The sequence below is a fragment of the Cynocephalus volans genome, chromosome 4 (genome assembly GCF_027409185.1).
Source record: "Cynocephalus volans isolate mCynVol1 chromosome 4, mCynVol1.pri, whole genome shotgun sequence".
Lineage (NCBI taxonomy): Eukaryota > Metazoa > Chordata > Mammalia > Dermoptera > Cynocephalidae > Cynocephalus > Cynocephalus volans.
In genome coordinates, this window is record NC_084463.1 from 131744924 (window position 1) to 131761197 (window position 16274).

A 16274-nucleotide genomic window follows, 5' to 3' on the forward strand; every position below is an offset into this window, starting at 1 on the left:
CCATCTGTGTGGTGGTTGTGGTGTCTAGCTGCTTTGGCAGCAGCTGTGGTTATTGTGTTGGCTGTGGTGGGCCACCCACATGGAGGTGATGTTTTTGGCCTGCTCCTTGGCGCTGGCAGTGTGCCTGGTTGTGGGGGGGAGGGGGTCCAGTCCCCAACTCTATGCCTCAGGTTCTGGGTGGACCAAGGTACTGGCGGTGTGCCTGGTTATGGGAGGGGGGTCTGGTCCCTGGCTTCATGCCTCAGGTCCCTGGGCAGGCCCCAAGGCGCTGGTGGTGTGACTGGGCCGGAACTAATTTTTTGTCCTTTGCTTACTTCTAAAATGGAGAAACTTCCTGTGGGGACCAGTACTTGAGCTGTGTGGTTTAGCTAAATTGCTACTTTGCTGCTGATTCCCTAGGGAAGGCTTTTTGTGCAGCTCAGGTTTTAATGGTTGACTTTGTAAGTACTTCCAGCTCTCCAGAGACCTGTTGCACCTGAGTTGTGTAGAAACTCTGATCTGGGCCTGAGTCTTTTCATCAAACTGCACCCCATGCCATTCTGTATTCCTGACCAGTCTCCTCTGAGTGGTCCTTTGCTGACTGGGGTGCCAGTCTGCTGTCCTTGCTGTGCCTGTCTCCCCCACCACCTGTGCTGCAAACACTTCCCATGGGACGGGCTGTGTTCCGGTCCCTTGTGATGACTCACTGGCCTCTGAGTGGCTCCTTTTTTTCAGTTGCTGTGGCTCCTCGCTCCTATGTGGGTCCACGGGAACCCTATTAGTGGTCTTGCTGTCCTGGAGGCCACCAAGGCCCTTTTCTCCCCTGCCACCTCCAAGCAACTCCATCTGAAGGGCACAGCTGCGCTTCTGCCAGCTCCTGCTCTGTGTGCTCAGCAGCTCCAGCCTTGAAGCTGCCATGGCATGAAATGGTCAGAGTGGTTTTTTCTTTCTCTCAACATGGCTTCTTCCACCTTCATGCACTCCATAGGTCTCTCTTCCTCTTCCCCTGAGCTCTAGTGGCCCCAGCTTGGCTGTTGTTGCTTTTTTATAGTTGTAAATTGGTTGATTTGTGGGAGAAGGTGATACTGGGGACTGTCTGTTCTGCCATCTTGATCCAAATAGTCTTCATTAATCATGAATTTAGTCTACTACTTCCAATATGCCTTTCAAGAATTTGTGGACTTAATATCTTAATAGCTTATGAATTTTAAGACCTTAAATCTTCATTCACCTTCAATGTTTTTGGTTTTTTGTCTGTTCTAGTGTTTGCCAAATAAAATTCATTATCTTATGTCTTTTGGTGTGTATCTCTGAAGAGCGTAATAAATACTCATAGAATTCTGGGACAGCTGCATCTGGTGTGGGCCTCAGGCTGCTTTTACTCAGCGGAAAGCAGCAGGCAGCTGACAGATACAAGCAGATCACATGACAAGAGGAAGCAAGAAAAATTTTTTTAATGAATATGTTTTGGTAAAAGAAACTGCAGTGCTTAACTTTACTGTTATTTTTAGATTCATTTGTAATGTTAGATGCAGGCAATTTAGCGATGTTTCAGTTTTAATGTTACATATATTTTAGTTTGTCTGTTGGTATTTTGCATTGGGATTTTTTTTTTTTTTTTTTTTTTTTTTTTTTTGGTGGCTGGCCAGTAAGGGGAACCAAACCTTTGACCTTGGTATTACAAGGCTATGCTCTAACCACCTGAACTAACCAGCCAGCCCTTGCATTTCAGGGTAAATGAATCACTAAAGATTATGTACATTTTTACTGGTTTCTTAACTTTCATATGGCCTTATTAAACTGTATAAACTCATTTATATGACAGTAATAGATATGAACTGCTGATACCTTTGTAAATTTGTTTTTGCTTGCAAAAACTAGCTATTTTGAAATGCGTTTTTCAAAATTTACATGCAGAACTAACTTTTCAGACTTTTCGGTCTTACAGACATTTTGGTGGTTTGAGGCTTACATATGTCACTGCTGTGAAAACATATATTTAAGTATTTGTGCTGTAATTGCATAAAGATATTTGTGCCTTCTCTTAATAGGTATGCATTCCTCAGCAGCAACTGAGCTGTTTGTTACTGGACCTTTGCCAACCACTGGAACACTCCCACCATCTGCCCTCTCTGCTTATCAGCATCCTACCACCTTCAGCAATAGAAACTTTGCTACCACCTCACCTTTGGTGCTTCAGGATTTTAACACTACATCAAATGGAATTTTAAATCCTCACGACCCTTTGCTACAAATCAAGACTTCCCAGGGAACTGTACCAACTGCTTTGGCATTTGAGCGCCTGGGCAGTTCTGCATTAAGTAACAGCATACCACCTCAGTCTTCAACATATCGATCAGCTCAAGAATCTGCACCCCATCTTTTACAACCTCAATTTAGTTTGTTGCCTTCAGCACTTGGGGGAGCTCAGCAAACTCCTCAAGCCTACAATTCAACTCTCTTTACTAATTCTACTGCTTCCATTGAAAGAGCTCTTCTTCGAGAATGTAGTGTTATTAAACACCATCAGCGGCCTTCAGGTACTCAGTCTATTCAGGCACAACCGACTGGTTCACAGCATTCCTTACACAGTTATCTATCAAATGCAAGTGTAGTTAATTTTCAGGAAACAACCAGGCAGTCATCTTTATCCTGTAGCCCCATTGGAGATTCTACTCAGGTGAGCAACGGAGGATTGCAACAGAAGACCTCTCAGGTCTCAGTGGAACTCGCTCAGTCTTACTCATCTGCAATTCCATCATCAGGGTATCTTCCTTCTACTACAAAAGTAAAAAGCTGTTCTACAGAACAACCGCTAACATCAGCTAAGACCCCCAAACCTCAAAGTGTAATTCCTCCTTTGCAAACACTAAGCTATTCCAAACCTTTACATAACCAGAGTTCTGTAATATCAGGCCAAGCACAAATTTATTCTACAGCGCAGCTACCAAGCCTTTTATCAGTTAGTCAGTCCCAAAATTATGGTTTAGTACAGCCACATAATGTGCCATCTATTGTTCATTCACAGGTGTATAGGTCCAGCAAGGTTGAGAAATTGCCATCCTTATATAAAACATTGACTTTTTCTGGGTCATCTCAGACTATAACTTCTGAAAATCAGACACTTAGTTATTCGTCTAATCAGCAAGAGGTATTATCTTCAGTTACAAATGAGAATTACCCAGCTCAAACAAGAGATCTATCTTCAGTCAGTCAGTCTCAGAGTTACTCATCTGGTCACTCTCAGGGTTTATCACCAGTTAGCCACACGCAAGTTAGTTATTCATCTCAGTCACAAGTTTTGTCAGTTGTTAGTCCTTCAGAAAGTTATGCCTCAGGGCAGTCTCTGACATTAACAGCCCCTTCTCTTCCTTATTCTTCTGCTTCTCAGACTCAGAATTTGCCAGATTCTAGCCCAACCCAGAATTATGTTTCTATGCATTCTTCCCAAAATGCTCAGACTCAAGGGCCATCATCTCCCCAGTCACAAAAATTGTTACCTGCTGTCCAGTCATCATCTTTTGCATCCTCTACTCATTGTCAGACATTACAGAATAACATACCTTCCCCTGATCCAAAGTCTTATGCTGATAGAAAACTTGACTCAAATGTGTATACATCTTCAAAGCAAGAAGATGATTTTCCAATGCAAGAGTTACAGGTATTGCAGCCACAAGCATCTCTTGAGTCATCAACCCAAAGTCTAACTGATGGGGAAATTAATGCTCAAGACTCAACTTACAAGGTGTCAAAGGCAGATGACAGATATTCTCAGAGTGTAATCAGAAGTAATTCCTGTCTTGAAGAACAGGTTGTTGGAATTGCTGTACAAGGGTCAAAAAAAGAAGGAAGTATGGTTGGTTCAGTGACACAACTTAACCAACAAATTGGCCAAGTCAATAATGTTGCCACCCTTGATCTTAAGGCAACTAATTTAATGCAGACTCCACAAATAAGGTTGAATACTAAAGACCTAAACCAGCAGCATTCTCTTATACATAAGGTACATGAAGCCAAGGTCCAGGAACAGCATGATCAAATAATTAATGCCTCGTCTCAGATTCAAATTCCAAATCATGCTTTAGGGCATGGTCATCAGGCATCTCTTTCTAACACACAGGTCCTTTTAGATTCTGCCTGTGATTTACAAATTCTTCAGCAATCAATACTGCAGGCAGGTTTAGGACAAGTAAAGGCATCTTTACAAGCACAGCGTGTTCAAAGTCCTCAACAAATAGTACATCCTTTCCTTCAAATGGATGGTCATATTATTCAGAGCAATGGTGATCATTCTCAGCAGCAACTCCATCCTCAAAATTCTGAAAGTATGAAAATGGACCTCTCTGAGTCTTCAAAACCATTACAACAACATCTAACAAAGGGCCATTTTAGTGAAACAAATCAACGTGATTCAAAGAATCAGTTTGTTTCTCTTGGATCAATATGTTTCCCAGAGGCAATGCTTCTCAGTGATGAAAGAAATATTTTATCAAATGTAGATGATATCTTAGCAGCCACAGCAGCAGCTTGTGGGGTTACACCTTCTGATTTTTCCAAGTCAACTTCAAATGAAACCATGCAGACTGTTGAAGATGGTGATTCTAAATCTCATTTTCAGCAGTCATTAGATGTCAGGCATGTGACCTCAGATTTTAACTCCGTAACAGCTACAGTAGGAAAGTCACCACATATAAATGACGTTTCCTTAAATGGAAATCAGGTTACCGTAAACCTTTCACCAGTACCTACCCTTCAGACAAAAATGACTCTTGATCAACAGCACATTGAAAATATACCAACTAAAGTAACTTCAGCAGTGGTTGGACCAAGTCATGAAGTCCAGGAGCAAAGTTCTGGCCCATTCAAGAAACAGTCTGCTTCCAATCATGAATCTGAAGAAGACCTCGAAGTTCCTGTTGACACACTAAATAATAACAGAAACCAAGAGTTTGTTTCTAGTAGTAGAAGTATAAGTGGAGAGAGTGCTACATCGGAGACTGAATTTACCTTAGGGGGTGATGACAGTGCTGTGTCAATAAACCCAACTAGGAGCACACTTGCACTGTTGGCCATGGCCCAACCTGGGGATGCAATGAGTGTCAAGACTGAAGAGGAAAACCAAGATTTAATGCATTTTAACCTTCAAAAGAAAAGAGCTAAAGGAAAAGGGCAAATTAAAGAGGAAGACAACAGTAATCAAAAACAGCTGAAAAGATCTGCCCAAGGCAAACGCCAGAATCCAAGGGGAACAGATATATATTTACCATATACTCCTCCTTCCTCGGAAAGCTGCCATGATGGTTATCAGCATCAAGAAAAAATGAGACAGAAGATCAAAGAAGTAGAGGAAAAACAGCCAGAAGTCAAAACAGGATTTATTGCTTCATTCTTAGATTTTCTGAAATCTGGGCCCAAGCAGCAATTTTCCACTCTTGCTGTACGAATGCCTAATAGGACTAGACGACCAGGGACACAGGTTGTTCGTACATTTTGTCCCCCACCACTTCCAAAGACATCATCTACAACACCCACACCTTTAGTGTCTGAAACTGGGGGTAACAGTCCATCAGAAAAAATTGATAATGAACTTAAAAACTTTGAACATTTATCTTCATTGTCTTCTGATGAAGATGATCCTGGAGCATGCAGTCATGATATTTATAAAAGCGTCTCTACTCCCTTAACTCCTTTGGATGCTACTTCTGATAAAAAGAAGAAAACAGGTAAAGTTTTAAAATTTAGATTCACAATTATGTCTTTCTACTGTTGTTATTCTAGTTGTAGCTTGCATTTTAAGCTTTTTCTTAGCTTGAAGCAGGTCTGCATATAAATGTTCAGGACAAAATGCATGGGTAGATATCTTAGGAACTTATTTTGAAAAATTTTCCTTGCCTGTAGGGAAGTTCAGGGTTCTAAGTTGAGTAGTTCTGGTTTTTCTTGGCTTTCTGCCATAGGCATCATAATTTATGCAATATGCTGTCCAGACTTCTCTAATCTGAGACATCTTGAGGTAGCTTATGGATATAAGGCATTGTATTACGTGCCCTGTTGTAGTATAAATCTGGCATTTTTTTCTTGGTATGCCAATTTTACTGCAGATAAACATTTTACTATTAACTATGATTATGTTATATACAGCATGTACATTAATAAGATAAAAATTTTAAATTTTGTACTGGATCCAGTACAAACCTTTGGGTATGTGTTTCACTTTACTCTGCGGTTAAGGGAACTTTAGAGGAAATGTTTTAAACAGCACTGCCTTATATAAACAATTGACAGGTAAGTATAATGTTACTATTTTTAAGGAACATGCCGAGGAAAAATTATTTGTAACAATAATATAGCTACCACCTTTGTGCCAGGAATTAGTAGCAATGTTGTTATCTCCAATATATAGATGATATATCTGAGAGTAAATGAATTGTCTAGGTCCATACAACTAGTGAGTTACAAAGCTGGAATCCGAACCCAGATTGTCTGGTTCTAGAACCTGTGTGCTGGCTGAGCTGTTTTGTATAAATAGGTGGTGCTTTAGGAGTTAAACCTTGTTCTATAATGTACTTCTTCTCACTTTCTCTCTGGACTTGAGACTGCTTTAACTTCTTAAGTGAGATGAAACAATTTGTATCCCAAATAATCTATTAGCATAAATGTCAATATGTTTCTAAAGAATTCTCATTTCTTTACACAGGGAAATTAGCATAATGGAAAGTCAGTCTTAGATTCAAAGACTATGGATGTGGCTAATCCTAGTAAGATTTTACATCTCTCTCCCCCAATTCAGAGTGCTTCACAATTACAATTATATTCCCTCTTACATTCCTAGAACAAAAAACCTTCTGTAATCTCTGTTCTAAAACATGAGTCTAAAATTAGTTTCTTCTAGGCAGCCATTATCTCATTTTTTGTTAAAATCATCACCATGAAACCAATTCTTACTGTCAAGTCTTTGAAGTTTTCTCTTCACCATCCCTGTCGCCTTGTCTGCAAGAATTCATCATCTCTTGCTTGGACTATTGCAACAGACTACTCATTAGGATCTTTCTCACCAGTCTCTATACCAGTCCATCCTCCATGTTGTCAGATTTATCTTTATGAAAAAGGAAAGCTGATTGTTAGTTCTGCTTTGGAACACCTCTTTTGCTTAATGGGAAAAAAATAGAGAAAGTATGAAAAAGTTTTCCTTTTCCATATTTTACTCTCTTGGTCCACTCTTTCCACTTTCCCTCTTCTGTGACCACTGAACTTCTCATTGTTTCTTGGATGTCTGATCCCCTTTCACAGTTGTGAGTCTTCAAAACTTTTTTTTTTTAACCTGGACTGTTCTCCAATTTTTTTAGTCCAGCAGACACTTAGTTTTCTTTCAACAGTATTTTCAAAGTCTGTTTGTAGAAGTTACTCCAGGCAGAATTAGTGCTCCCTATCCTTTGAATTCCCATAGCCCTTAAATGTCTATAAAAGCATTTACTTTTGTGTTTTAATTTATTCACTTACATTTTTATATATTTCACAAGAGTATGAGTTCCTTTAGGCCAGTGAAGTGTTGTGGTTAAGAATTTGGGCTTTGGAGTTAAATCACCTAGGGTTCAAATTCTAGCTTAATTGCTGTGTGACTTTAGACATGTTTGTCATTTATTAAATGAAAGTAGTGATTAGGGGGCCGGCTTGTGGCACACTTGGGAGAGTGTGGTGCTGATGACACCAAGGCCACAGGTTCGGATCCCTGTATAGCGGTGGCTGGTTGGCTTACTTTTGGAGAGCGTGGTGCTGACAACACCAGGTCAAGGATTAAGATCCCCCTACCGGTCATCTTTAAAAAAAAAAAAAAAAGAAAAGAAAAGAATAGAAAATAGTGATTAGGTAAATAGTATCCCCCTTCTAGGGTTTTTCAGAGAATTCAGAGACATAAAGCACTTAGTATAGAACCTGACACATTAATTTCATATATTATTATTTTGTGTGCATCTTTGTATTCATAAGGCTTGAAACATAGTAGGTACTCAGTGTTTGTTCAGTGAATGAGGATATGTAAAAGAAAAGTGGAACATTGAGGTGACCATGAGTTTGAGTTAAGTAGCCAGGTTTTGCTTTTAATTTTGTGACTAGAAGTCTGAGTTTTGCACATACGTTCTGCAATGTCAAACAGTTTAGATGAGGTCACAGAGATGATAGGATAGACCTGTGATACCCCAAATTCCATGATTCCATGGTAAATAAAGTTTTAAAAAGTGGGGATGTCTTCCACTGATACCGATTTCTAAATACTCGTAATATTTTCTGGAATATAGGCTTTTTGCCAGTTTTTGTGGACTGCTATAGCCATTCTTAGCATATGAAGATGTCTTTAGTTGCAGCTGTTTCCTCCTGTTTGTTGACTTTAAATTATTCATATGCCTAAAGAGCATATTTCTTGCTCTAAAATAATAAATAGTGCGTTCTATTACAAAGTTTGGGTAAAATAATTTTCTCTACGGTAAACATTATTTACATATTTACTTCCATTATAGGAATTGGGCTAAGGAAAAAAAGTGGAACCTTATCAAGGATCATTGTAATTACTAAGTGCTAGGCTTTTTTAGGCAAGATGGTGTGCATTATCTAACACTCTGATTTCTGTATTTGCATTAAAATGACCAATGAAATGTAAAAAGGGGAAAACCTGCTTGAATCCCAAAACTAGGGATGGGTGCTATTTTCACCTATCCCTACTCTCTTCAAATTGAATTCTAGTGCAGTATAAAAGTAGTTTTTGCTCTACTAAAATGTTTCTGAAGCTGTGTCAGATAACTTACTTTTACCTAGCCAGTGGAAGCAGAATGGTAAGAGTTATATGCTAACAAAGTCTAGTTACAATTTGACTTCATGCACGATGAGTGGTACATTTCTTCAAAATGAAGATCAAGCTGAAAAACAGCTCTCAGCCTTTACTTCTTAGGGAGCTATAGGTGTGTAGAGCAAGCTGTTATGAACACAAGTGACTGGAACCCAGATCTCAAGAACATAGTGAAACCAAAAATGTTGTTTCCCTCCAGTTTGTTTGCATTTCTCTGGATAAAATGCACTTGGCTGAAATGTTTTGAAAGCTTAAAAATGTGAAATACTGACACAGGAGTCCTAAGTCTGTTTTCTGTGATTCTTGAAGATCTTTTAAAACTTAAAATTTGTGTTTTAATTTTGTTTTATTTATTTATTTTTTTAATTTATTTTTTATTTTTTTATTTATTAGTTTTTTATTTTTTATTTTTTATTTTTTTATTTTTTTATTTTATTTTATTTTTTACTTGCTCATATGATTTTTTTTTTAAATTTTATTTTGTCGATATACATTGTAGCTGATTATTGCTCCCCATCACCAAAACCTCCCTCCCTTCTCCCTCCCCCCCTCCCCCCCAACAATGTCCTTTCTGTTTGCTTGTCGTATCAACTTCAAATAATTGTGGTTGTTATATCTTCTTCCCCCCCCCCCCGGTTTGTGTGTGTGTGTGTGTATGTGTGTGTGTGAATTTATATATTAATTTTTAGCTCCCTCCAATAAGTGAGAACATGTGGTATTTCTCTTTCTGTGCCTGACTTGTTTCACTTAATATAATTCTCTCAAGGTCCATCCATGTTGTTGCAAATGGCAGTATTTCATTCGTTTTTATAGCTGAGTAGTATTCCATTGTGTAGATGTACCACATTTTCCGTATCCACTCATCTGATGATGGGCATTTGGGCTGGTTCCAACTCTTGGCTATTCTAAAGAGTGCTGTGATGAACATTGGGGAACAGGTATACCTTCGACTTGATGATTTCCATTCCTCTGGGTATATTCCCAACAGTGGGATGGCTGGGTCGTATGGTAGATGTATCTGCAATTGTTTGAGGAACCTCCATACCATTTTCCATAGAGGCTGCACCATTTTGCAGTCCCACCAACAATGTATGAGAGTTCCTTTTTCTCCGCAGCCTCGCCAGCATTTATCGTTCATAGTCTTTTGGATTTTAGCCATCCTAACTGGGGTTAGATGGTATCTCAATGTGGTTTTGATTTGCATTTCCTGGATGCTGAGTGATGTTGAGCATTTTTTCATATGTCTGTTGGCCATTTGGATATCTTCTTAGAGAAATGCCTACTTAGCTCTTTTGCCCATTTTTTAATTGGGTTGCTTGTTTTCTTCTTGTAAAGTTGTTTGAGTTCCTTCTATATTCTGGATATTAATCCTTTGTCAGATGTATATTTTGCAAATATTTTCTCCCACTCTGTTGGTTGTCTTTTAACTCTTTTAATTGTTTCTTTTGCTGTGCAGAAGCTTTTTAGTTTGATATAATCCCATTTGTTTATTTTTCCTTTGGTTGCCCGTGCTTTTGGGGTCATATTCATGAAGTCTGTGCCCAGTCCTATTTCCTGAAGTGTTTCTCCTATGTTTTCTTTAAGAAGTTTTATTGTCTCAGGGTGTATATTTAAATCCTCAATCCATTTTGAGTTGATTTTAGTATACGGTGAGAGGTATGGATCTAGTTTCATTCTCCTGCATATGGATATCCAGTTATCCGAGCACCACTTGCTGAAGAGGCAGTCCCTTCCCCAGTGAATAGGCTTGGTGCCTTTGTCAAAGATCAGATGGCAGTAAGTGTGTGGGTTGATTTCTGGATTCTCTATTCTATTCCATTGGTCAGTGTGTCTGTTTTTATGCCAGTACCATACTGTTTTGGTTATTATAGCTTTGTAGTATAGCTTAAAGTCAGGTAGTGTTATGCCTCCAGCTTTATTTTTTTTGCTGAGCATTGCTTTGGCTATTCATGGTCTTTTATTGTTCCATATAAATGTCTGAATAGTTTTTTCCATTTCTGAGAAAAATGTCTTTGGAATTTTGATGGGGATTGCATTGAATTTGTATATCACTTTGGGTAGTATGGACATTTTCACTATGTTGATTCTTCCAATCCAAGAGCATGGAATATCTTTCCATCTTCTTGTATCCTCTCTAATTTCTCTCAGCAGTGGTTTGTAGTTCTCATTATAGAGATTTTTCACCTCCTTGGTTAACTCAATTCCTAAGTATTTTATTGTTTTGGTGGCTATTGTAAATGGGCAGGCTTTCCTGATTTCTCCTTCTGCATGTTCACTATTGGAGAAAAGAAATGCTACTGATTTTTGTGTGTTGATTTTGTATCCTGCTACTGTGCTGAAATCATTTATCAATTCCAACAGTTTTTTTGTAGAGGTTTTAGGCTGTTCGATATATAGGATCATGTCATCTGCAAACAGGGACAGTTTGACTTCATCTTTTCCAATCTGGATGCCCTTTATTTCCTTCTCTTCTCTGATTGCTCTGGCTAGTACTTCCAACACTATGTTGAATAGGAGTGGTGAGAGTGGGCATCCTTGTCTAGTGCCTGTTCTTAAAGGAAAAGCTTTCAGCTTTTCCCCATTCCGGATGATATTGGCAGTGGGTTTGTCATATATGGCTTTAATTATGTTGAGATACTTTCCCTCTATACCTAACTTATAGAGGGTCTTTGTCATGAATGAGTGCTGAACTTTATCAAATGCTTTTTCAGCATTTATAGAGATGATCATATGGTCCTTGTGTTTGAGTTTATTAATATGGTGTATCACATTTATTGATTTGCGTATGTTGAACCAACCTTGCATCCCTGGGATGAATCCCACTTGATCGTGATGAATAATTTTTCGTATGTGTTGCTGTATTCTGTTTGCTAGTATTTTAGTGAGGATTTTTGCATCTATATTCATCAAGGATATCGGCCTGTAGTTTTCTTTTTTGGTTATATCTTTACCTGGTTTTGGTATCAGGATGATGTTTGCTTCATAGAATGAGTTTGGGAGATTTGCGTCCGTTTCAATCTTTTGGAATAGTTTGTAAAGAATCGGTGTCAATACCTCTTTGAATGTTTGGTAAAATTCTGCTGTGAATCCATCTGGTCCTGGGCTTTTCTTTGTTGGGAGCCTTCTGATAACAGCTTCAATCTCCTTTATTGTTATTGGTCTGTTCAAATTTTCTACGTCTTCACGGTTCAGTTTTGGGAGCTTGCGTGTGTCCAGAAATTTATCCATTTCCTCCAGATTTTCAAATTTGTTGGCGTATAGTTGTTTATAGTAGTCTCGAGTGATTCCTTGTATTTCAGATGAATCAGTTGTAATATCGCCTTTTTCATTTCTAATTTTTGTTATTTGAGTCTTCTCTCTTCTTTTTTTTGTTAGCCATGCTAATGGTTTGTCAATTTTATTTATCTTTTCAAAAAACCAACTTTTTGATTCGTTGATCTTTTGAATTGTTTTTTGGTTTTCAATTTCATTCAGTTCTGCTCTGATCTTAATGATTTCTTTCCGTCTGCTAACTTTAGGATTGGATTGTTCTTGTTTTTCTAGTTCTTTAAGGTGAAGTGTTAGGTTGTTCACTTGCCATCTTTCCATTCTTCTGAAGTGAGCATTTAATGCAATAAATTTTCCCCTCAATACTGCTTTTGCAGTATCCCACAGGTTTTGGTATGATGTATCATTGTTTTCATTAGTTTCAATAAACTTTTTGATTTCCTGCTTGATTTCTTCTTGGACCCATATGTCATTAAGTAGAATGCTGTTTAATTTCCATGTGTTTGTATAGTTTCCAGAGTTTTGTTTGTTATTAATTTCTAGTTTTAATCCATTGTGGTCTGAGAAGATACATGGGATAATTCCAATTTTTTTGAATTTATTGAGAGTTGATTTGTGACCTAATATGTGATCTATCCTGGAGAATGATCCATGTGCTGATGAGAAGAATGAATATTCTGAGGTTGTTGGGTGGAATGTTCTGTAGATATCTGCCAATTCCAATTGGTCTAGAGTCTTGTTTAGATCTTGTGTTTCTCTACTGATTCTTTGCCTAGATGATCTGTCTAATATTGACAGTGGAGTGTTCAGGTCCCCTGCTATTATGGTATTAGTGTCTATTTCCTTCTTTAGGTCTAATAGAGTTTGTTTTATAAATCTGGCTGCTCCAACATTGGGTGCGTACATATTTATGATTGTTATGTCTTCTTGATGGATCAGTCCTTTTATCATTAAGTAGTGTCCCTCATTGTCTCTTTTTATGGTTTTTAGTTTAAAGTCTATTTTGTCAGATATAAGAATAGCCACTCCAGCTCGTTTTTCTTTTCTGTTTGCATGGTAAATCTTTTTCCATCCTTTCACTCTTAGTCTGTGTGAATCTTTATGGGTGAGGTGGGTCTCTTGTAGGCAGCATATAGTTGGGTCCTGCTTTTTGATCCAGTCAGCCAGTCTGTGTCTTTTAATTGGGGAATTTAAGCCTTTAACATTAAGAGTTGTTATTGAAAGGTGTTGATTTATTCCTAGCATTTTATTGGTTGTTTGGTTGTCTTAGGTGTCTTTTGTTCCTTGCTTTCTGATTTACTGTTTGGTTTCTTTGTTTGTTGGTTCCTTAGGTTGTAGATAGTGTTTTTGTTAGCTTGTTTTCTCTTCATGAATGCCATTTTTATTGTACTAGTGGGTTTAGATTTTTCTTAGGTTTTTATGGCAGTGGTAGTTATTTTTCAGGAACCAAACCCAGTACTCCCTTGAGGATTTCTTGTAAGGGTGGTCTTGTGGTAGTGAACTCCCGCAGTTTTTGTTTGTCTGAGAAATATACTATTTGCCCCTCATTTTGGAAGGATAGCCTTGCAGGGTAGAGTATTCTTGGCTGGCAATCTTTGTCTTTTAGTATTTTGAAAATATCATCCCATTCCTTTCTAGCTTTTAGGGTTTGTGATGAAAAGTCTGATGTTAGCCTGATTGGGGCTCCCTTATAGGTGATTTGACGCTTCTCTCTTGCAGCTTTTAAGATTCTCTCTTTGTCTCTGAGTTTTGCCAATTTGACTATGACATGTCTTGGAGAAGGCCTTTTTGGGTTGAATACGTTTGGAGATCGTTGAGCTTCCTGGATCTGAAGATCTGTGATTTTTCCTATACCTGGGAAGTTTTCTGCCACTATTTTGTTGAATATGTTTTCAATGGAATCTCCATTTTCCTCCCCTTCTGGAATACCCATGATTCGGATATTTGAGCGCTTGAGGTTGTCTGATATCTCTCTCAGATTTTCTTCCATGTCCTTGATTCTTTTTTCTTTCTTTTTGTCTGCTTGTGTTATTTCAAACAGCCCATCTTCATGTTCAGAGGTTCTCTCTTCAACTTCGACAAGCCTGCTGGTTAAACTCTCCGTTGTGTTTTTTATTTCGCTGAATAACTTCTTCAGTTCAGCAAGTTCTGCTACATTTTTTTTCAGGACATTGATTTCCTTGTATATTTCCTCTTTCAGATCCTGTATACTTTTCCTCATTTCATCATGATGTCTAGCTGATTTTTCTTGTATCTCATTCAGTTTCCTTAGAATTATCACTCGAAATTCCTTGTCAGTTATTTCAAGGGCTTCTTGTTCTATAGGATCTAGAGTATGAGATTTATTAACTTTTGGTGGTGTACTTTCTTGATTTTTTGTATTTCTGGTGTCTTTTTTTTTGGTGTTTATTCATTGTGGCAGGGGGTTTCACAGTCCACCGGTTTGAGACTAATGACTAACTAGGATGTTGCTGTGGTTGCCAATTTGGTATGGCTCCCGCCGTGACTGCTCAGTTGGCCTCTAGTGTCTTGTGTGTGTGGTTGCCTCGGGTCTTGGGCTTCTCCGGGGATCCACCTTTCTGGTCAGCTTGTACTCTGCTGGGCTGGTGGATCACGTACCACAGGGTGTGTGATCTCTGTTGAGCTTTCACTTTCTGTACAGGACTTCTCCCCGTTCTGTGTGCTCTGGCCCAGGCTGTTAGATCGTGCAGTGGCGACCCCACCGGGTGTGTGGTGTCTGTCGAGTCTCCGCCTCCCTGGCCGCACGTCTCCCCCCTCTGTGCACACTGTGCTGGGCTGGGGTGTGTCTTCTGCACCCCTCGTCTATCAGCTGGGCCTTCAAGACCCTGCTCAGCACCGCCTCACCCAGGAAGTCTACCAGGTTTCTGCTGGGCACAGACGACCGGTCTCTCTGGGTGCCTTTGTAGCACTGTGTAGATCTTTCTCGGGTCTTGTTCACCTTTGTATCCCCCCGGTATAAACCGAGTCTAGTGCCCGCCTGCAGCCTGCTCTCCAGCAGGTTCAAGCGGACCTGGGAACTCTCCTACCACACTATTCCCAACCAGAAATTCGTTAGGCTTTTTTCCAAACTGGTGGTCGCAGAGATGGTATCTGCCTCCCAGTAACAGGAAGTTTACCGGGCCGGAGTCCAGGGTGTGGTGGAGTGACAGTCAGCCCGCCCGTACTTCCTAGCCCTCCCAACACTGGTCGGGACGCCCCACACCCCCAGCCCCGCCAGAGAACCGCGGAGGGAGTGGGAGAGGAGGCCGGCCCGCAGGGTCCGGAAAGCCCCGCGCCAGGCCAAGCAAATGGGCTCAGTGACGGCCGAGCAGGGCGGAGCTGCCCGCACCTGGGAAAATGGAGGCAGCACCGGGGCAGTGAGTGGCCTGGTGGTGCAGGCGGGAGCCGCGTGGGCATCCACCCCCCGAACAGAGCTGTGCCAGGGATCACTCACAGTGCTGTGCCAGGTCGGGCGCTCGCTCTGTCTCTGGTTTGTTGCCTTCCGTGTTCTCGGCGCTGCCGCCTCGGGCTGTTCAGTCGCGGCGCCGCTCGGGCGCTCCCAGGAATCTTCTTTAATGCCGGCCTGAAACCTCGAATCCTGAATAGGGCAGCTGGCCGCCTTCAGTGCGGCCCCAGCCTCCGGGATCCTGGCTGCATCCACAGCAGCCCTGGCGCCGTGTTCCCTGTTTCAAGACTCGCTTTTGCAGCTAAGAATCAGTTCTTTTCCTGCTCCACACTTCAAAGCTGTTGCCTGTAAATGAGGCAGCCTCTCCTGCCGGGAGCAAAGTGGCGTTGAGCCCCCACGACCGGCCAGCAGCAGCAGTCCTCCCTTAAGAGATGGCCAGAGGAAGGTCCACAAGTTTCCCGGCTGCCTGAGGCCCAGTGGCCACCATTTCCACCTCAGCTACTCCGCGCCAGCCGCCGCAGCCGCCGCCATCTTGAAACTCTCTTAATTTTGTTTTAAAGTTTATTTTAGCTCCTTGTCTCTGAAATGTATTTGAAGTTATGGGATGTTATAAGGATTTAGTATATTCCCCCTAAATGGATGTTCAATTATTTAAATAATATTTATTGTACCATCCATTTCCCCCCTGTTTATCTGAAATGCCACTTTTTGTAACTAAATTCCCACATTTGCGGGTCTGTTTCTGGACTCTTATTCTTTTCTATTGGTCTAGTTATCTTTTCTCTA

At 40.2% G+C, this 16274-nt stretch overlaps 1 protein-coding gene across 2 annotated transcripts in view; it reads left to right on the plus strand.

Moving 5' to 3' along the window:
• QSER1 (glutamine and serine rich 1) overlaps nucleotides 1-16274 on the plus strand; it is a 75015-nt gene that overhangs the window by 27758 nt on the left and 30983 nt on the right. For both annotated transcript variants that reach the window (XM_063095377.1, XM_063095378.1), the window contains one exon: nucleotides 2031-5702. In XM_063095377.1, coding sequence (XP_062951447.1) covers nucleotides 2031-5702 — 3672 coding nt within the window. The remainder of the gene's footprint in view (nucleotides 1-2030; nucleotides 5703-16274) is intronic.